Source organism: Leptonotus elevatus, chromosome 19 (genome assembly GCF_054856555.1).
Source record: "Leptonotus elevatus isolate MCC_2025b chromosome 19, RoL_Lele_1.0, whole genome shotgun sequence".
Lineage (NCBI taxonomy): Eukaryota > Metazoa > Chordata > Actinopteri > Syngnathiformes > Syngnathidae > Leptonotus > Leptonotus elevatus.
This window is the reverse complement of record NC_141257.1, coordinates 8,675,117-8,696,098: the sequence shown is the minus strand read 5'-3', so window position 1 is coordinate 8,696,098 and position 20,982 is coordinate 8,675,117. Positions and strand designations below refer to the sequence as shown.

Genomic DNA, 20,982 nt, shown 5'->3' with positions numbered 1-20,982 from the left:
GGGGCAACAAAAAGCTGATGGTCCAAGCGAAAGAAAGTCTTAGACACAATTTAGCAGTTAACCTATTGGCGTCATTGCAGAGTGTTACGATGTTAATGACAATACGTTTCAAGGTTGTTAGCAGCTGCTTGCAATGTTTTTATTAACATGCTTCCCTGCGAGTCGTTCCCGTTTCCGCAACCCGTCACTTTTTGGAATCGTTCTGCGCAGCCCTGTACTGCTCCACGCCGGATTCGCCGCTGCACGGCTCCATCTCATCGCAGACCGGCGGCCACGTCAACAGCGTGGTACGCTGGGCGTGCGACCGCGGCTACCGCCTGGTCGGCAACGCCACGGCCACCTGCCGCCGCACGCCGCTCGGCCACCATGCCTGGGACTCGCCGGTGCCTGCGTGCCAAGGTGTGTATCTGAGATTAACACTGTTGGGGGGAAAACATCATGGTAAATAATGATTCAATTACAATGTATTGCAGATAAAATGAAACATAAATAAATGTTTTAGATAGTAATTCAAATGTAAGCAGTGATTCTTTCATGTACCACTCGAAGGCGCCCTTGTTCCGCTAGTCGGCCATTTTGCCACTTGCTTTCGACCGAAAATGACATCACAGTTGCTCAGGCCTCGGGTAGCGACCATCTGCTGAGCCGTGATTGCTCGTCACCCGAACCCTGAGCCGACAGCTTGTGGCAAAATGGACTCTCCCCGAAATGGAAAATAACGGGTGAATTTTGCTGCTTAACTCATATTCCACAAACAAACTATTATTCACACTTAAAGCATATTGTAAAGAAATTTTTGGGGTGAACTTGCCCATTAAGGATTAGCATGGTAAAACTTGGTAAAAAAAAAAGTAGATTTTTAACTAACTTCAATTCTGATTTAAGTAAAACATACATAAAAAGTGAACTGAGCAGGATGTACATTCTCATCCTGTACCATCTGTTTTTATCCCAACCAAAGAACACATCAAACCAACATGCTTGAAAGACATAAACGATGCATTAAATCCACATCTGATCCGCCGTGTGTCTGCGCCTCTCTGTCCTCCCCAAGCTGTCTCGTGCGGAGCCCCCAAGGCGCCGACAAACGGCGGCGTCCTAACAGCCGACTACTCGGTGGGAACGCGAGTCTCCTACTTCTGCAACGACGGCTACAGGCTCTCCAGCAAAGAGCTGACGTCCGCCATCTGCCAGCCCGACGGGACGTGGAGCAACCACAACAAGATCCCGCGGTGCTCAGGTTGGCGCAACCAAAAACCCACTTGGCGTAACCGCAGCTTGTCACGATACTTTTTTTCCACGGGTCTGTCCGTTGTAGTGGTGGTGTGCCCCAGTATCGGCTCCTTCTCCCTGGAGCACGGCCGCTGGAGGATCGTGAACGGCTCGCACTACGAGTACAGGACCCGCATCGTGTTCACCTGCGACCCGGGCTACTACCGCTTAGGACCCGCTCACATCCAGTGCCTCCCCAATGGCGCGTGGAGTTGGAAGAATGAGAGGCCGCACTGTCAGAGTGAGTCATGGTTTTAGATTATGGACAGCAGAGTTACTTGTCTTTCAGATTTTGTCTTGCAGCAATTGCTTATATCTGCGCTTTGTCTTTGTCAGTCATCTCCTGCGGCGAGCTGCCGTCCCCGCCCAGCGGCAAGAAGATCGGCACGCAGACGACCTTCGGGGCGACGGCCATCTTCGCCTGCGACGCCGGCTTCATGCTCGTGGGCTCGGCCGTCAGGGAGTGCCTGTCATCCGGGCTGTGGAGCGGAACCGAGTCGCGCTGTTTAGGTACGTGGATGTAAACGCTAATTAGTACAGAAAGCTCTCCCTTGCCAAGAAACTTGTATGTTTCTTGGCTGTCTAATGAGGACGAGTATTAAAGGTAGTTGAGATGACCCCTCCACCCCACCACCACCTTCATCTGCTTCCACAGCTGCTTCCTTCTGGCCTTGACCTCGCAAGAAAGCCTCATTTTTTCTGTACAGCAAAAAAAAAAAAAAAACGCCAGGCACTGACAGATGTTATGGCACCCAAGAGCTGTTAGGTGCCACATAAACAACATTTAGATTCAATACCAGTGCATTTTTTTTCCCCCACTCTGAAAAAGGCTTAGCTAAAGATAAATACAAAGGAAAAAAAGAAATTGAATTTACCTGGAAGAAAAGCCTCTCTTGTCCTTGGTGGTTTACGCTCACACGGCCGACTCCGAGAGGCGAGGAGGGAGAAAAAAAAAAGCACTTGAAAGTGTTTTACGTGATTTGACTCTGGATGTAATGTTTATTTGCAGATTAGAGACCGTGTTCAAGCCAAGTTGACATTTGCCTGACTTATAATGACTTTCGAAGAATATTCCAGAAACTTTGTGACACTCCAACGTTGCAAGGTGCATTTTTTCTAATTATTATTATTTATTTTTTTAGCTACACACTCGTCTCGACGTCCCGACAGAGTTATTGCTGCCTTCGCAGCCCCTCTGGTGTTTAATCATGATCAAAACACATTACAAATGATTTGTTATTATATCAAACTGCTATTACATTTTTAATTTCACACAACCCCGAAGACGTGCACGCATCACAGTTTGGAATTGCTAATTAGTCATAACTGTATGCGTAAATAAACAGCTAGGGCTTTAATACTCAATACAGTTTGTGCGTCTTTGTTTTCTAGATGCAATATTTCCCAGATTTTTTTCAAACCGCGCACCCCCTTAGATGTCCCGAAAGAACTGGTGCTAATAATTTTTCATGTGTTTTTGATCATGAGAGGGCTAGGATGGTTTAGCCCGCTCATGTTTAATCATGTTCAAAACACACAGCATTATGATTATTATTATTATTATAGCAAACTGCAATCATGCTTTCAATCACCCCCTGGATGGGGTTTACACTTAATAAAAGGAAAAGTTAACTAGCACCAACTACATGAATATATTGTAGTAGCAGCTAGCTGTAATGCTAAATTCCATTTCCTTTTTTTTTTTTCTTGCCAAGTGCCATGTTCCCCTTTTTTTCCCGATCAAAACACATGAGTCGTTGTTAGCCATTACACTTTTAATTTCACACCTTTCCCGGAGGGGTGCTTGTACCAGTTTGGCAGTTCCCAAGCAAAATAATGGGACATGGTGACTAGTCATAACTACATGAGTGTAGAGGCAGCTGGAGCTCTACAGTAATACTCAAGCCGTGTCTCTTTATGGCGCTCAAGTGTTGAAGGCGGGTGCGCGACAAAAAAAGTTTGGGAAAGGCAATGCAACTGTTTGATGCTTCATATTTAGGACTCCAGGGCGCGGCACATCGAGATCAGCCTTTCCTAAACTCTTGAAATTGCGCAACCCCCGGGCCTCTCATGTTCAATCAAGATCAAAACACACGGGAACTTATTAGTTATCCTGCCGAACACATGTCAAATGAAGCCGATGCCAATCGTCCAAATTGACACGTCGCAATCATCGAATCTGACTGAGAGAAATCCTTTGTAAACAATGCGTTTCATCGTCTTTCATTAGCTGCCTTGCGCGCAACTGAGGGAATCGAATGTGATCGCGGGAGTTGAAAAGGACAAGAATCCCAATCCAATTAGGCAACCCATCTTCAAAAGAACATGTGCGCCTTCGTTGTTTTTTTTTCTTCTCCTGGAAACAACACAAAGGACTGCGCTGCATCTGTGGAAATGCTTGCGGGCCAATTGACCATCTGAGCCTTTTTAAACCGATAAAGAATTGAGGTTCCTCACAGAATCTCTAATAGTTTATAAAGGCTTGTTTTGCGTTCTTTGACTTTAGATTTGTGCAGCGTGATGATTGCTTGCAGAGAGGCTTCAAAATAGAGGTGCAGAATGAACCCATCAGGAGCTGTTTTAGTCATCTATCCATCCATTTTCTATATCGCGTGTCCACATTGTTGGTCACAGTTGAGTTGACACCAAGCCTAATTTACTTTGGGCAATATGTGGGGGGAGATAACCGGATTTTAGCCTCAGAATTCTTGGGCAGATCAGAGGATGACAATGGAAAGTGGAGAAGCAGAGGAGAAGCGGCAGTAAAACAGGCCAAAGCATTCAATGTCAGAGTGTAAAAACAAAGTCTTAAATGGAGATTAAAACATATCTCTAGATTACTGGAGCCAGAATACAGAATGCTCTTGAATCTGGTGACTTATTTTGAGGTCTCCGAGTCACCAAAAGACCAGCATTTTCCGAGGGTAGTTCTCAAAATTGATCTGAAATCTTCACAAGTCAGCAAGGTAGGAAGGTACATTTTCAGTCAAATCAGGTGGACCAAGTTGGCCAATCAAAATGTCCAAAATGGCTGTGCGAACACACTATGAACAATGTCCCGCTTCAGTGAGTCTTGTCTGAAAGGCAAAGGCGAATAAATCTACTGTTGTACCTCAAGGCGAAAGCTAATGGCGTATGGTGGCACTAAAGGGACAAAAATATGGTGTTTGTGAAACACTTTTTTTTAAAGATTAAGATCAAATGTTTGATTCGATCAATGCACAGTCCATAGGTTCGCCACGCCTGTTCTAAAACCACATCAGCCTTGAATCCCTGTTCCCTACTGTCACGGCAAATAAGCCTTGAATTTATTTTAAGTTCTCCCAGCATGTGTGTGCGCGGTGTTGCTTTTGTGTTGCAGCTGGTCACTGCGGCATCCCGGAGGGCATCGTCAACGGCCAAGTGATCGGGGAGAACTTCGGTTACCGCGACACAGTGGTGTACCAGTGCCTGCCCGGCTTCCGGCTGATAGGCTCATCGGTTCGAATCTGTCTCCAGGACAACCAGTGGTCTGGCCAGCTTCCCATCTGCATACGTAAGGACATGGGAAACAAATGATGAAGATCATCAGGCGCCTCGGCGGCGCTGTCTCCATGACAACCTTTTGAGCCAAACGGCCACCGAGCTTTTAAGACAACAACGCCGCTATGTATACATCGCGCCCACAGTGGAGGCTTCATTATCACATTATGTCCCATCTGTTCAATAAGGAGCATCCTCATGCGACGCTCGGCGCACTCACTGCGCTGCACACTTGGTGGTCCGCTAAATAGTTTCCATGAATTGTGTTGTCATTTTTAAAAGTAATTTGTTTGGGTTGATAAGTGAATTTAAATTAACTCATTCACCCGCAGCCATTTTCACTGAAGCAATCCCCTTTGCTCCCGGCTGTTTTACTGGATTTTGACAGATTTTGCCAGGCCCACAGAATATTGTGTTCTATTGCTATAAAAACATGGAACCTACCAAAAGAAAGATGAGTCTTTTCGTTTATCAGGGGGAAAAAAGTATATTTGTACCTGTTTCCGTTTTGTAGCAATTAGCATTAGAATACAGCTAAGTTTCATCAATATTCATATTCCTGGTGAAAACAGTATCAAAAACAGCTTGTAGCAACATGGCCCTGGTTGATCTCTTATACTCTGCTGACACCTGTTGGCTGTTTTGTTTTTTTAAAGCTACTATTGCTTTGAGCCATGTCAGAAGCTGCATTAAAGCCTTCTGTATGCTCTTGCATTAAAAAAAACAAATACGATTTTGCAACTGAAGTATTAAAAAACGTGTTAACATGTTTTTGGGTTTGAACGGGTTAAGGTCATATTAGGATCATAAATGATAAGGTTGAATTATTCATTTTTATCCACCAAAAATTCTCATGGTGGTTATGTTAACTTCTTAGCGGGGGTTCAGGGCCCTGATGATTTTCCATAATTTTGGAGACCTGCTGCGACTTTGAAAACCGGCCCAAAGGCAAATCTGATTTTGAAAAGTTTAATGAATTTGTCCTTCGTGCAACATTTTTATGGAACTTGTTTATGCAAGAAATCTCCAGGCAAAAAATAATTTTGTAGGCAAATGATCCAGTAATTATGGAGATTAGTGGCGCACACACATCGATGTGTGTCCGATGTTGTTAGATGAAATTTGTACGCACAAACATCTGATTCTCCCTGATTAATTAAAAAAAAGCATCTCATTCTTTCCCGTCCTCTCTCGTCAGCATTCCTCGCTCGTTTCCTTCCCCGTCCCATCGTCCCCCCCCTCCGCTTCCTCTCTCCAACTGTCTCCTCGTGCGAACGTCAAAAATAGCCTCGTCAGCGCGCAAACTTTTTAAGCAGCGCCATTGAATCAAGCTAAGGGATGAATAATTACCACGCCAAACAGCAGGACACTCAAAACCAACACCAAGGAGGTGGCGAGGGACGATATTTCCTGAAATGACATCCGTAAATTGCCCGTGAGGCCTTCAGCCGCTGTGTACTGATGAAGGAGATGAATGTCTATGAATCAGCGGCATGTGAGCCTTTTTTCTTTCTTTTTTTTATGTTCTTCCAGACATCAGTTCCTCAAGCCGTATAATTTGTTTTTCTCGCCGAGGAATCAATCACGTAATCGAAGGAGAAAATGGAGTAATGTTTAATGAAAAGCTCCAACATTTATGGCGTGCTTCTGAATCAACAGCGTGTCTCCACAACAACAACACTTGCTGCTAGCCGCTTGCTTTATTTGGACATTCTGAAGTAAGATAAACGTACTTACTTCGGGATATACGTAGGAAGTATTGGAAAAAACCCAAAAGAAAACGTTCAATGATCATAAACTTCAATTCAAATTTCACATAAAGTTAAGTCAAATAAGTAGACAAAATATACAGTACAGAAGCTAATTATTTGTGGAAATATATTATTAAAGGGACATTTCGACACACGTTGTGTCCTTCTTCCCCTTCAGCCATCAGCTGCGGCCACCCGGGCAGCCCAATCTACGGCCGCACGGTGGGGAACGGCTTCAACCTCAACGACGTGGTCAGCTTCGTGTGCAACCGGGGCTACGAGATGGAGGGGCCGGCCCGCGCCCACTGCCAAGCCAACCGCCAGTGGAGCCACCCGCCGCCAACGTGTAAAGGTGGGGAGAAAAGTTGAGTGTATTCACCCCTAACTGTACTTATCAACTTCATCGTACGCATAGAATTTTAACTTAATCCTTACAATTGTAGTTAAGGGTGGCCAAATGACTACTCCCAGTTACGGTCAATTTAAACATAAAACAAAGTGGGTTGCACGGTTTGTATTTGTCTAAACTACATTTAGTTCGTCTGATGAAAGTATGTTAGCTTAATGCTAATTCACACTGCAAAACGCCATAATTCTAGCATTGATGTTGCAGTTTAAGCAAAGGAGATTTGAACAACTTAAGCAGTTGTGACCCTCTTCTTTGTGTATATGTTTGCATGTATCATGCTGCCCCCGGTGGCCAAGGCTGAGACCCCCCCCACCAAAAAAATGACAAAAATAAATAAATAAATCCATCTCTGTATCAAAGAAGATAATTTAATCAAATTAATATTCAAGAAGTCTAAGTCAATTCAAAGTATTTTGCTTTCCTTGAGTTAAACATACAATGTTTTTTTTAAGAGTTAATGAAAGGGGAGGAGAAATGAGCCTGTCAGGTTAATGCCAAATAACACATGCCTTGGTCTGTGTGTGTTTGTGTCTGTAGTGGTCAACTGTTCGGACCCCGGCATCCCGGCCAACTCCATCCGCCAAAGCAAAATCGAGCATGGCAACTTCACCTTCGGCACGGTGGTGTTCTATGACTGCAACCCGGGCTACTATCTGTTCGGCTCGCCCGTCCTGAGCTGTCAGCCCACCGGACAGTGGGACAAGCCACTCCCAGAATGCATCGGTGAGGGAGGCACGACTACAGCGCTAGCCGTTCAAGGTTATGGAAATGGAGAAATGGCTAGTCTAAAAAAAAAATCTCATAAAAAAAAACCAACTGTGTAATATGGGGGGAGACAAGACACTTACCACTATTTCTCATAATAGTACACAATTTAAAACATTTAAAAATTGATTACTTCAAGCTTCCATGTGAACGGTGTATGCAAATATTCTGACCCCTGCTCCTTTTGTTTTCACTCACCGTCAAAATGAACACAACTCATGTCAATGTATTGCCTTCAGCTTCTTTACAGCTCTCTCTCTCTCTCTCTCTCTCTCTCTCTCTCTCTCTCTCTCTCTCTCTCTCTCTCTTCTCTCCCCCTATTTAAGTTGTTGACTGCGGCCACCCCGGCTCTCCCCCGAACGGCGTGCTGAGCGGAGATAAGTTTACGTTTGGTTCGACGGTTCGATACTCCTGCCTGGGCGGCAGGCAGCTAAAGGGGGAGTCGTCCAGGATGTGTCAGCTCAACGGGATGTGGAGCGCCCCCATGCCCTTCTGCTCTGGTAAATTAGGAAATATGCACACGGCACATACAACAGATGTAAATGATTATTATGGATTAACTCATTAAAAATACAGTATATCAGATGCATACTATGCTCACAAGACTAAATAAAAAATTCTGACTAAAGGTTTATTATCATAACGTTGCAACTTTTAATCAATGCTCTTTTCAGTGTGTCCTTAACAGTTGTTTTTAAATGTTTAGCCTCAATTGCAGCTAAATAATGGCACAGTGGAGGTTGTTCATAACTAAAAAATATGTAAGCTTTTAATTAACCTCAAAAGCAACGTTTCAGTGCTATTATTTAGACTGTATCACATTTTATATAAAAAAAATCCCCCAGCGAGCCTAAATTTCTATTCACATGCAATAGTACTTAATGCACCTGCATAATGAATGGATGTGAATATACTTGGCGCAGTTGTGTTCATATCGCTCGTAAAGCAAACAAAAATGCACTCAAGCAAGAAAAAAAAAATCTATGTTGGAATGCAAATCATATCTTTGGCCCTGAAAATGAAAAATGCAATTCGGCCCCAGAAGTTGCCTGACTGAGTGTTTCGGCTTTCATTTAATGGAATTAATGGATACTTTTTCATTGGCTGTTCTGCATGCTGACTGATGATGTCAGTGACAAATGATAAACAATAATGTGAATGGATAGTTTGAGCTTTTCATGGGACTGTTTTTGCTAAACCAATGTATAGTAATGGGAGAACTCGATGATTTGTACATACAATATACCATAGCCATCAATATACCAAATAAATTAACACAAGAACAATTGAATTGGAAGCTTAGCAATGTCTTGACATCATCATCCCTCAATAACGCCTTCAATTAGATCAGTTAGCCTTAGCTTAGCATTATTAGCATTTTAGCTTGTTATCCTTTCATGTATGTTGCATCCTCATTTGTGTGTACTGGTGAGTATATATAGAATACCAATAATTGCTGATTTTTGTGTCTGAGGTAGATGAGACAAAACGTCAGATTATTGTGAGAGAAGAAAGTCATATTACTATGATGACAATTAAGTTAAAAATATATGTAATTTTACTTGGGCAAAAGTTTTAATAAATAAAGTCGCGCCGGTAGTTTTAAAAAGTCACTCAAAAGTTTAAATAGAAATGAAAATAAATTCCAAATTCTACAATGTTTTAAAAAAAAAACGTTTTAAAAAAAGTCAGATTTTTATGAGAACCTAAAAAAATTTAAGAAAAAAGTTTTAATTTTGCACACACAAAATAACAATAAATTCACAATGCTACGTCAATGCTATGCCAAATTCTTACAAAGTCATAATTAGCAAGAAAACAGTTAATATTTTGCTGAAAACAAGCAAGACTGTCAACATCTTTCAAGAAAAAGATGCAATTTTATAAGAAAACGAATGAAACTCAGGTAAAAATGTAAGGAAAAAGAATTTCACAAGAAACGTTTTTACTGGATTTGACATTTGAATGAGCACTACTAGAGCAAAATTAAATTTTTCAGCAAAAAAGTCCTATTGCGAGAATAACATTCAAATTATACGAGGAAAAAAAATCTAGTAATATTGTTACAAGAAAAACTAACATTTTAAAAGAAAGAACATTTTACTAGAATTGTCCTAATGTCATAAGAATTATGTTTACATTTTTCAAGGAAAACAACTTAACTGGAAAAATTAAGTTTGAATTGTAAGCATGTAAATGATGAAAATATTAGTAGGACTTTTTGAACAACAAACAAACTTGAATTTAATAATTTATTCCCCCCAGCCCCCAAAGAATAAATAAATAAATATATATGCGACAATGATAAATGTTCCACTTATGTCGAGATGACCAGCTGACTTTGTTAGCGCCAAACTGTATTGTTTTGGTGGACGTGTGAATGCCAAGTCGTGTAGTAAAGCAACAGCAGCAATAAAGTAACATACATCAATGAAATTGTCTGTGTGTGTCTGCGTGATGTCGGAAAGCATGCACACACATTTGTCAGGCGCAATTTGCTGACCGCGCAGTTCTCCAAGGACAAGATCACACACTCACTCTCGCGCATGCACACACACAAACACACACTTCAGCCTCAATTTAAGTGTTCGAACGCGCGCACACTTGTAAGGTGTACTTGAGTTTTATATTTTCATATGAGGGGCCATCAAGGACATAATTCAGGATTATCGCTTGCATTATTACTTCGCTCGCACAAACTAGTGAAATGCTCTCATAGGCTGAAATGCGTATTTCAGTCGCGGCACATTTCAGTACGATGTTTTTAAAGGATTTGTGTTTTTCGTGTTAGGTGACACGGCCGGCTCGTGCGGCGATCCGGGCATCCCGTCCCACGGATCGAGGGAGCAGACGGATTTCCGCATCCGCTCCAAGGTGTTCTTCAGCTGCACGGAGGGCTACGAACTGATCGGCTCGGCCGAGAGGATGTGCTTCCCAAACGGGACTTGGTCGGGAACGCAGCCCTTCTGCAAACGTAAGAGGAGGACAATAGTTTAAAAAAAAAAATTAAATCATTAAAAAAATGAATGCTCAACTTTCCCATTACTGGAAATATTACTTAAATGTATAATTTGTTTACTTTTCCAGCCATCCAGTGCGGTAATCCCGGTACTCCAAGCAACGGCAGAGTGTTTCGTCTGGACGGGACCACCTTCTCCCACTCGGTCATCTACTCCTGCATGGAGGGCTACCTGCTCTCCGGCGCCACCACCAGGCTGTGTCTGGCCAATGGCACCTGGTCGGGAATACAGCCTAACTGTACCAGTAAGGCATTTGATTTGATATTTCCCGTTATTTGCTGAAAAACTCAAGTACACAGTAAATTCTGTAGAATACATTTGACTTTTTTTTGGTCCCACTCTATACAGAGTAAAATTTACACTTGGAAGAGCGTAAAATATTCAGAGTAAATTCTACTCAAAGTATTTTTAGTGTGTATAAGAGAATTTGCCTATCCCATAAAAAATAAAAAATAAAATAAAATAAAAAACAGATTTTTCACTCAAAAATTCTAAGTATATTTTGCAAGGAGAGATTTTGACAAAATTTTACTAATTTATTTAAAAACAAACAACAAAAGTTACACAAGGGTTGAGGAACGAACTCACACAATTCAGCTTGTGAGACTCTACCACCTGAGCTATGCCACTCCTACTGTTTGCTTATATCCAAAAAGTGACCAAAAACATTGGCGTTAACAAAGATTCCAGCTGACAAAGATACAAACACATAGTAGGAGCTGCATGGTCAGAGAGGAAGTTGTGGGTTTGTTCCTCCCACCCCTGAATGACTTCTTCTTTTTTTTTTTTACTCTCTTCCAAGTGTAAATTTTACTCCGTTTAGAGTGGGATCAAATAAACTCTATTTAGAGTAAAATGTACTCTACAGAATTTACTGTGTAGTCACTGTTTTTATGCTCATACCTAAGATTTGTTTAATAGTAGTTTTTTCCCCATGTGAGGGCATGAGCTCTATTTACACAGGCTTTTGTGCGGTCTAATAAAAAAAATGGTGTTTTGTCGCTTTTTTGTGGCATCTATAGGCAATTACAAAGTTTTATTACAAAATGTTGTGATGTATTTGTCAGATATTATTTCAATAAACATCAAAAGCATCAGCAAAATTTTTTTGATAAGTTAAAATATATATTTCAAACAATGTGTTCACAATGAAAAATAAAAAACACACAAATGTGAATGTTAAATAATAAAAACTAATAATTATATACACTTATCAACAAATTAAAATTAAAAATTAAAACAGGAAATAAATTGCTGCCTCGTCATTTAAACTCAAAGGTCCTTTGAGGTTAAACAGCAATCTTTATGTGCTACTTACGGGAAATATTTACTATTAAATCTTTTGCTTTGCAGTTCTGCCAAGCTGCTGATGTGTGATCATTAGGCCTCCTCCCACTTCCCAACCGTGCTTTAAATTATTCCTGTCTCTGAGTAATGCAACGCTCCTTGGCTTTTCCGTGCCGCTGCCATCGACGTTAAAGAATGACGCGTGTAACCATGATCGGTGTTTACTTTAGCTAATTGGCTCGATGAAGTCGAGAAGAGTTGGATAAGTGCAACTTGCCACATCCTTGAACAGTAAGATGACACGTTAATAAAGACACTTTAATTTGTCATGTCAAGATGTATAGAACAGCTGTGATGACATCAAGCGTCAACATTATTGGCATGCTACTAAAAAAAAAGTACAAAAAATGTTCAACGTGGCCACAAAGTGTAAAATATATATTTTTAAATCAGTTCAAATATTTTCACATTGGGGTGTACTCACTTTTGTTGCTGTGTTCAATCATCTTGAGGACACATTTAAGTTACACTTTTATATACGCTGTACACTGACTCCTTTGCGTTGTAGTAAAGTGTCACTTCCTTGAGTGCTGTCCAATGAAAATGCATAATCAAATATTTACATAAATGTGAAAGGTTTACTCACTTTTTTTGAGATACTGTACTGTAAGTTTTTTTTTTTTGCATACATTTAGTAGGACTTTGAGGACTCATGGCCTCTGATAGAACAAAAGGTTCCCCACGCCCGACTTACAGGAGGAAGATGACAGGACATCTATTAATAGTCATGTATGCATCCGGTGGCGGCCTTAGAGGAATTTCAAATACCTATTAGGCTATGAAGGACAGGACTTTATAGGTACAGTCAAGGGAATGTTAATGTGATTCCAAAGAGAGACCCAAGACAACCTCGGCCGCTCCCAGGCATCACTTGACTTCAAGCCACTAAAAGAAATTAGATCCATGCTAATACAGGCGCAGTGAATGGACAAGACCCTAACCCTGCTCCTAAAACTAACTCTAACCCTGATCTTTTTATTTTCTGCCATTTCCAAGTGATCAACTGCGGGGATCCTGGCGTCCCGGCAAACGGCCTCCGCTACGGCGAAGACTTCACCATCAGCCAGAACGTGACCTTCCAGTGCCAACCTGGATACAGGATGGAGGAGGACGGCTCGCCCGTCAGGATGTGCACTCAGAACGGGACGTGGAGCGGGAATATGCCCATATGCACAGGTAATGACCACTGCAATGTCACAGTGTTTAGGCTTTATGATAACGTCTAGAGAATAATCCACATAGTGGAAGAAAACCATTGTAATATCTATATAATGGAGAAAAAAAATCACATTAGGATATTAGCACATTATTAATATTAAAGGTCCCTCTTCCTCTCTTGCCCTCCCTCGTCTAGCGGTGACATGTCCCACTCCCGCCGCCGTCAGCAACGGGGTCCTGCAGGGCAGCGACTTTGAGTGGGGCAGCAGCGTAAGCTACAGCTGCTCGCCGGGCTACGAACTGTCCTTCCCGGCCGTTCTCACCTGCGTGGCCAACGGAAGTTGGAGCGGGATGCTGCCGCAGTGTTTACGTAAGCCCACAATGCATTACACCAGCCATACAGAATCGACATTATTTTTTGTTTTTTTGTATATATATATATGCAGCCAAGTTTTGTGGTGACCCTGGTACTCCAGCGGGTGGCTCCCGGGAGGGGCGCAGCTTCATCTACCAATCAGAAGTGACCTTCTCCTGCTCCCCGCCTCTCCTTCTGGTCGGCACGGCAACCAGGCTCTGCCAAAATGACGGTAGCTGGAGCGGTACACAGCCTTGCTGTATAGGTAATCATTTTGGTTGATTTTTTTATTCATTAATTTTTTACCCAAAACATTCTTGAATAAATGAGAATACCTCACTAATAAGTATTTTCCCACAAATATTGGGGGTTGGGTTCCTCAATGAGAAAATGGCCTGAGTTCCATAAAATCAGTCAATATACAATCCACTGGGTTTCCACTTGTGTTGATAATTTTTGACAGTTTCCCGACATTCACTGTGATTATTGCATTCAACATTTAGACACCACCAATCCCTAATTTGGGGTTGTTCAGCTTTGGTGGAGATCAGTACTCAAAAGCAGACAAGAGACAGGACAAGCGCTTTGCGAATTATGAGAGACACAGTTAATTAAGAACTTGCATGCATGGAAACAGTTCAAATACAACCTGATGGCTAGTCAGAAAAGTGTCTGTCAATTTCTCCTTAGGCGAGGTCGTATTTGCAGCCATGAACAGGCACTTATCATCTGTCTCATGCAACTGATGCCCGCCTAATTACAGACAGCTTGCTTTGTCTCAGCAAATTGATAATACAATATCAGACAGGAAAAACAAGGTTGGCTTTCTTATCCTTGCACTCAAGGGAAATATTACATTGTTGTTCACAGAATCCAATTTTTAAGTTCAAAGGCATATATTTTTCTGACAGTTTGCTTTGCCGACTGCTGTTTCGTTCTCGTCTTAAGTCACTGTGTAATTGTGATATACAAAGACGCACATTGTTGTTTTGAATGTGTTTAGGTGGCTTCCAAATGGCCGCGCGCGTGGGTTTGTCGCACATTATTTATGTCTGGCTGCGGATGCTTAATTCCAACTTGTTTGTTGCTCAGTGGGGAGCCGCTAGCTAAGGCAGCTAACCGCACCGTCTCATATCCCTCTGCCTTAACGATCAGGGCAATTAAGGGCCCACCCACATGTGGCATTTTGCAGGCTTTCGCTCCCGGTTAAGCCGGCCGCTGCTCATCAAAGCAGAAGTTGCACAGACGGATCAGGAATGATAACGATGGAGGACTAGACAGACATGTTGTAAAGGATGGCGTCGGGATCTGGTTTTCTAAAAGGACACCAATAATAATGCCTACATTTTTGCACACTGAGTAATAATAATGTTTTTGAATTAGAACTGGCTGAACTCGTCTTTGTTAGCTTAGCCTTGGGTAGCTAAGGCTAAGCTAACAAAGACATAGACTTGGTCATCGATACCCATTTGTTGTTGTAGAAAGAAAAATCTTAGATAAATGTTCAAGGAACTGTCAATTAATTTGAGTAATAAATATAAACATGAAGAGTTCTTCCTCTGCAAAACTCACAAAAAAAAACACATCACATATCAGAAGCTAGCAGCTAAGCTAACGTAATGCAACTGAAGCCAGGATTTAAAGCTGACAGAAAGTTGGTTAATTACTAACTTCAGTTCTGGGAATAGGTGCAAAAACAGGCAGTTGTGTAAGTTTTTTCCCCCCTAATTTCAAAGTGATTTGCGTTTGACTCTCCCTACTAAAATTGATCGTAATTCATATGCTCAAGTGTACAGTTAAGCTATGGTTATAAGATACGTAGCTAGCGGCTAAGCCAGGGGTAGGAAACTCCGGTCCTTGAGAGCCGCTGTCCTGCCTGTTTTAGATGTCTCACTCCTCCAACACACCTGACTCAAATGATCAGCTAATCAATGTGCTCTGTAGGAGCCTGATGACGTTTCTGATCATCATCAGGTGTGTTGGAGGAAAGAAACATCTAAAAACAGACAGCGTTCCCTATCCCTGGGCTAAGCTAAACTAGCTGCAATATACATCTCTCCTCAGTACAAACAGATGGCCTCCAATGCTTCACGCCAGACACAGAAGATTATCACGACAATGAAACGGCTGAGTTCATCTGTCGATGCTGGCTGAAATGAGGTCTAGTGAGGTATGTGGGGGGGGGGGGGGGTGTCGAGGAGTGAGCGGCCCCTGCTATTTAGTCAAAGGCTCAGCACACGCGGACCTTGGCGCGCCACTTCACACACGGACGGGCATGATTTGCGAGTAGGTGCTTCAGCGTCAAGTGTGTGCTGACTCATCTTGATGTCTGAGTGTTGCGTTAAACTCGCACGCGCGCAGAAACTCTGCATTCTTTGGCACTCTCATAGATGACTCCAAGTAGAACGTTTGGGACAACTTGATAGCATCTCAACGCGCACACAAAACGCACGGACTACTGCGGAACTTTGAAGGAAGAAAAAAAAATAGAATAATGAGTAAAAAGAGAGAGAAGCTGGAGGGGAAAGAGAGATGTAGAGGAAGGGATGATGGAGAGAATGGGAGTAGCAAAAGAGGGTTGGGAAAAGGAAAAATAATGGTCAAGAGAGAGGAATAAGTAGGAAAGGAGAGGGAGAAGAAGAGGTTGCATAGAAAAGGAGGTCAATGAGTCGGCTGAATGAAGGAGGTGAAGGTGAGAGATGAGTGATGAAAGGAGGTGAATGAGTAGTGAAAAGAAGGTGTGATGGAGGGAGGAAGGTGGAGGAGGAGAAAGAAAGAGGACAAATGTGGAAGGTGGAGGAGAGGGTGATGAAGGGGGGTAAAGTAACGAATGAGGTGAAGAGGAGAGATTACATAAACATGATTGATTTTTGTGTGAGATCTTTTTGTGTGTGTGTGTGTGTGTTTTGTTTTTGTGAGATTTTTTTGGGCTGAATGTGAGAGTTGAGTGTGAGAGGTTGTTGTCAGTGATGTTTTTAGGTGAGTGGGAGAGGGCTTGGCTTGTGTGAGGTTTGTTTGGTGAATAGGAGAGGTTTTGTAATCGTTTTGTGTGTGTGCGCACCATTTTCTGGTGAGTGCTGAGATTTGGTGGGAGATTGATTTTGTGGAATGTGAGAGTTTTGGGTGAGAAAATGTTTTGGGTGAGTGCGAGGGATTTCCAGTGTGTGTGATTCTTTTGGTGAATGTGAGCAGGTTTTTGGTTAATTTGAGTTTATTATTGTGAGAGAGTTTTTGTGTCATAGTAAGGTTTGGTGAGGGTGAAAATTTTTGATGAATGAGAGGGTGTTTTTATGTTGCATATTAAAATAATTTTTGGTAAATATGAGAGGTTTTTGGTCACTGTGAGTTTTTTTTTATTGTAAGAGAGGTGTTTGAAGAATGTGAGAGGTGTTTTGGTAAATGTGAGAGTTTTATTGTGAGTGTTTTTGTGTGAGGAATTTTTTTTTTTTTGGGCGAAAGATTTATGTTGTGTGTGCAGTTTTTTGGGTGAGTCTGAACTTTTTGGGGATGAATGTGTGAGTTTTTTGGTCAGTGTAAGATATATATTTTTAGTGATAGGTGTTCATTAAATGAGTGTCAGCATTTTTTGATGGGAGTGGGTCAGATTTCATGGTCAGTCTTAGTTATTTGGTGAGTGTGTGTGAGTGGTTTCACGCTGTAATTGAGAGTTTTTGTTAAATTTACCAGGTTTTTGATGAGTGATGTTTTGGGTTTTTTTGTGTGAGAGGCTTTCTGATAAGTGTGAGAGGTAAATGTTAATATGGGCATTTACAGCACATCATAGCTCTCTCTCCTCTACTGCATCCTTTTGCCTTTGTGACAAAGCTCTGCTGCCCCCTGGTGCCGCTCCAGCGCACGGCAATCTCTGTTGCCATGACAACAACGGACCAGTGGAGAGGAGCGAGGGCATGACGCTTGTGTTTCTTCTTTGCAGAGCCGACCAAGACAAGCTGTGACAACCCAGGAACGCCCAGATACGGATCCCTCAACCGCACCTTTGGATTTAAGGTAATGTAGTGAACACAGAGATTATTGTAAAACATCACTTGGAAGAAATGAAAAGACTCTCTCATGAAAACACAGTTCTCCAAATAAGAGGCAAAAAAAAAAAGAGGCTCAAGCATGCTTGCTTCAAGCTTTTTATTTGAGTATATTGTTAAATATACTTAAAATAATTAAACTGTGTATATTAACATGTAATTTTGATTGAGGCATTTTTTTCATGTGTATGAGGTTTTGTTGTTTTATTTTATTTTTAATGTGAGATCATTTTTGGATGAATGAGAGGGTATTTTGGGTGACAGAGATTTTTTGGTATGTGTGAGAGTTTTTGTGTGAGTTTTCATATGCAAAATAATTTTGTGATTGAGAGTTTTGGGGTGTTTGTGACGGTTTTATAAGTTTATTTTCATTTGTTGTTTAGAAATAATAAGAGCTTTTTGGGTGTGTATGAGAGTATTTTTGCTCTGCGTGAGAGGTAAATGTTAAATGTAAATGTTGTCCTGTGGAGCACTTCATGTTATGGCTCTGATACAGCAATTTAGCAGTGTGAAAGGTTCTGTCGTCTTGTCGTGTCGCAGGTGGGCAGCTTGGTGTCCTTCCAGTGCCAGCCGGGTCACCTGATCCAGGGCTCCTCCTCCAGAACTTGCCAACCAGATCTGAGATGGAGCGGGACACAACCGGAGTGTACACGTAAGAGTCCCGTTCCATGCCGTCACGTCCTCTCCAATTGCAATCTTTTTTTTTTAAATAATTTTTTGGTGTCTGGTTGTCGTCCTCCCACAGCGCACGCATGCAAGCAGCCCGAGAGCGCACTCCACGTGGACGTGCTGGGCATGGACCTGGCCGGCTTCGGCTACACGCTGGTGTACAGCTGCCAGCCCGGCTACTTCCTCGCCGGGGGTTCCGAGCACAGGGTCTGCAAGAGTGACGGAACCTGGACCGGAAAGATGCCGATATGTCGCGGTAAAAACTAAAAATTTATATTAAAGTGTGTGTGTGTGTTTTTTTTTTTTTATAAATAAAAGCCTGACTATTAAACTGTTAAATACCTAACTATAATAAAATACAAACATGACTGAAATTTAAAAAAAATATATAAAATTGAGGGGTGGGAAATTAAGTTAATATATTAAGAAAAAAAAAATCATTTAATCTTAAAAATCATTAGTCGTGGATTCACTTTGCATAGCCTGGCTTGCAGCAACCCATTTTTTTAATATATTTTTTCTTCCCCAAACACTTGATAGTCATTTAGTGCTAATCATGTGAGCAGCCCTGAGCTCTAATTTTCTGTCTCCTGCATCAATGGGACATTAAGCCTACATCTGGCACACTACCATATTTTGTACCAATTTCCATGTCATCAGTAAGCGCCACATGGTTAATGGAGCCAAATGTGTATTCATGTACTTTGTATGCTTGCAGCTGGCGAGAAGAAGAAAGCTGCGAAACCAGCAATGGGAACCCCGAGCCCCAAACTGAACGGTTAGTGCTGATTCCCTTTTAAGTCTCGATGCAGTCCAAAAGACAGCACAGCCGCGTTTGTGCACAGCCCGCAGCCAAGTGTGACCGCTGCTTCCTTGTCTGCCGGCCATGTTTGTTATATTAATTTCTCAAAAGGTCACTATTTTGGCCGAGGAGCTAAACACTTTTAAATGTGAAGTCACAGCTGTAACAAATGTTTCCGTTTAGCGCCAACTGCCAACAACGTCTGCTGCATGATAACCAGCTATTTACATCTGCACTACATCAAACTGCATTTAATGGTGTTTACACTGGCCTACTTTTTACTATGGTACGGCCATAATGCTATATAACCTCTATAAACTATACCTGTTATGCTACATTTTATCAATCAACCTATACTCAGCTCAACTTTATTTATAGAGCGCTTTGAAGCAACCACAGTTGAAACAATGTGATGTACAGTATAAATACATGTTGATTAGACATACAACAATTAAAGACAAAAAACTAAAATAAGGACAGTCTCATGCGGAATTGAAGACTAATGAATAATATATTAATTTTTCAGTTTTAATTGAGTTGATTTAATTTATGATGAAAAATATTTTTAGTGTAGCTGTATTTTTTTCCAATTATTCAATTTGATTGTTTTTTTTATATAGTAGCTTTAATCGTGTATTTTTTAAGATTATTTTTTTATAATTTTTAAATTCCTGTTTTTCTCCATATATACCCCATCAGTTTTAATAACAATAATAATGAAATTTGATATCTGATATTTATTTTTATTTAAAAGCAAATATAGTTTGCTATCAAATTAGTTGTAAATACACAAACTTTTTTTTTTATATATATATATTTGCAATTTGTATCTAGGTAGTAGAAATCTCATGCAAAAAAAAAATATATATATTTTTTTTTTTACGTGAAGTAATTAAAAATAATGTTAACAAAATATTTTTAACTTTTTGGGTGTATATTTAAAAGTTCAGGTAAAAATTTTATTTTATTTCTTTCAAGAATTATATTTTAACTTATTGTTTAAACAAAACAAGATAAAATTACTCTTTTTATTTTACTTAAATTTAAATGCAAATTTTGTTTTTTGTTGTGATTTGTATTTTTCCCCAAAAACAATTCCACCCATCAATCCGTAATGGTCATTTGAATGCAAAAAATTATTTTGGGCATATATATATATATATATATATATAGATAAATTTATAAATATATGTATTTTTTAATTGTATATACATGTATTTCTTAATGTGATGAAACTGAGCAGTTAATCGGTTAAGTCATTTATGGCAATCGGAGGGGGAAAAAAGTGTTGCCCATGTAGATGACAAGCCCACACAAATGATGTAACTCTTAAGAATCAACCAAAGGTTGTTGTTTGTTGCCAACTCTGTCTTGTCACTTGGCATTCTGACTGGAAACCACTGAAAGTGAGAGTGGGCTAACTCCACAAGTGAAATATAGGATTGCCCTTTATTAACTTTTCTATATTCATTTCTACACTTTACATAAAAATGACAAAAATGCTGTTAGCCACTCTGATTCTCAGTGGCCCATATCATCGCACATTAAAATATATATATATTTTAACCACCCCCTTCCCCCTTGGTTCCGCAGTCCCCGACGACGTGTTCGCCCCCAACTACATTTGGAAGGGCTCGTACAATTACAGGGGAAGGAAGCAGCCCATGACGCTGAGCATCACCAGCTTCAATGCCAGCACGGGCAGAGTCAACGTCACCCTGAGCAACGGCAACATGGAACTGCTGCTATCAGGCATGTCGCGCATGTTGCTGTTGGCTCTGAGACATATTATGTAATCTTAAGCTATAGATGAACATATTATTTTCATTAATATGATATCGCTATATAGTATACAGGACAATACATATACAT

At 41.0% G+C, this 20,982-nt stretch overlaps 1 protein-coding gene across 12 annotated transcripts in view; it reads left to right on the top strand.

The window, feature by feature from the left end:
- Positions 1 to 20,982, top strand: part of LOC147157788 (CUB and sushi domain-containing protein 3-like) — a 321,354-nt gene that overhangs the window by 295,894 nt on the left and 4,478 nt on the right. For 10 of the 12 annotated variants that reach the window (XM_086061991.1, XM_086061989.1, XM_086061992.1 and 7 more), the window contains 18 exons: positions 211 to 399; positions 1,055 to 1,240; positions 1,319 to 1,513; positions 1,609 to 1,782; positions 4,634 to 4,807; positions 6,724 to 6,909; positions 7,492 to 7,677; positions 8,046 to 8,219; positions 10,511 to 10,693; positions 10,807 to 10,983; positions 13,083 to 13,262; positions 13,441 to 13,614; positions 13,691 to 13,864; positions 17,534 to 17,607; positions 18,180 to 18,291; positions 18,385 to 18,564; positions 19,027 to 19,086; positions 20,704 to 20,862. In XM_086061991.1, the coding sequence (XP_085918117.1) occupies positions 211 to 399; positions 1,055 to 1,240; positions 1,319 to 1,513; positions 1,609 to 1,782; positions 4,634 to 4,807; positions 6,724 to 6,909; positions 7,492 to 7,677; positions 8,046 to 8,219; positions 10,511 to 10,693; positions 10,807 to 10,983; positions 13,083 to 13,262; positions 13,441 to 13,614; positions 13,691 to 13,864; positions 17,534 to 17,607; positions 18,180 to 18,291; positions 18,385 to 18,564; positions 19,027 to 19,086; positions 20,704 to 20,862 (2,937 nt within the window). The remainder of the gene's footprint in view (positions 1 to 210; positions 400 to 1,054; positions 1,241 to 1,318; positions 1,514 to 1,608; positions 1,783 to 4,633; positions 4,808 to 6,723; positions 6,910 to 7,491; positions 7,678 to 8,045; positions 8,220 to 10,510; positions 10,694 to 10,806; positions 10,984 to 13,082; positions 13,263 to 13,440; positions 13,615 to 13,690; positions 13,865 to 17,533; positions 17,608 to 18,179; positions 18,292 to 18,384; positions 18,565 to 19,026; positions 19,087 to 20,703; positions 20,863 to 20,982) is intronic. The other 2 variants (XM_086061995.1, XM_086061993.1) reach the window with 1 other exon arrangement.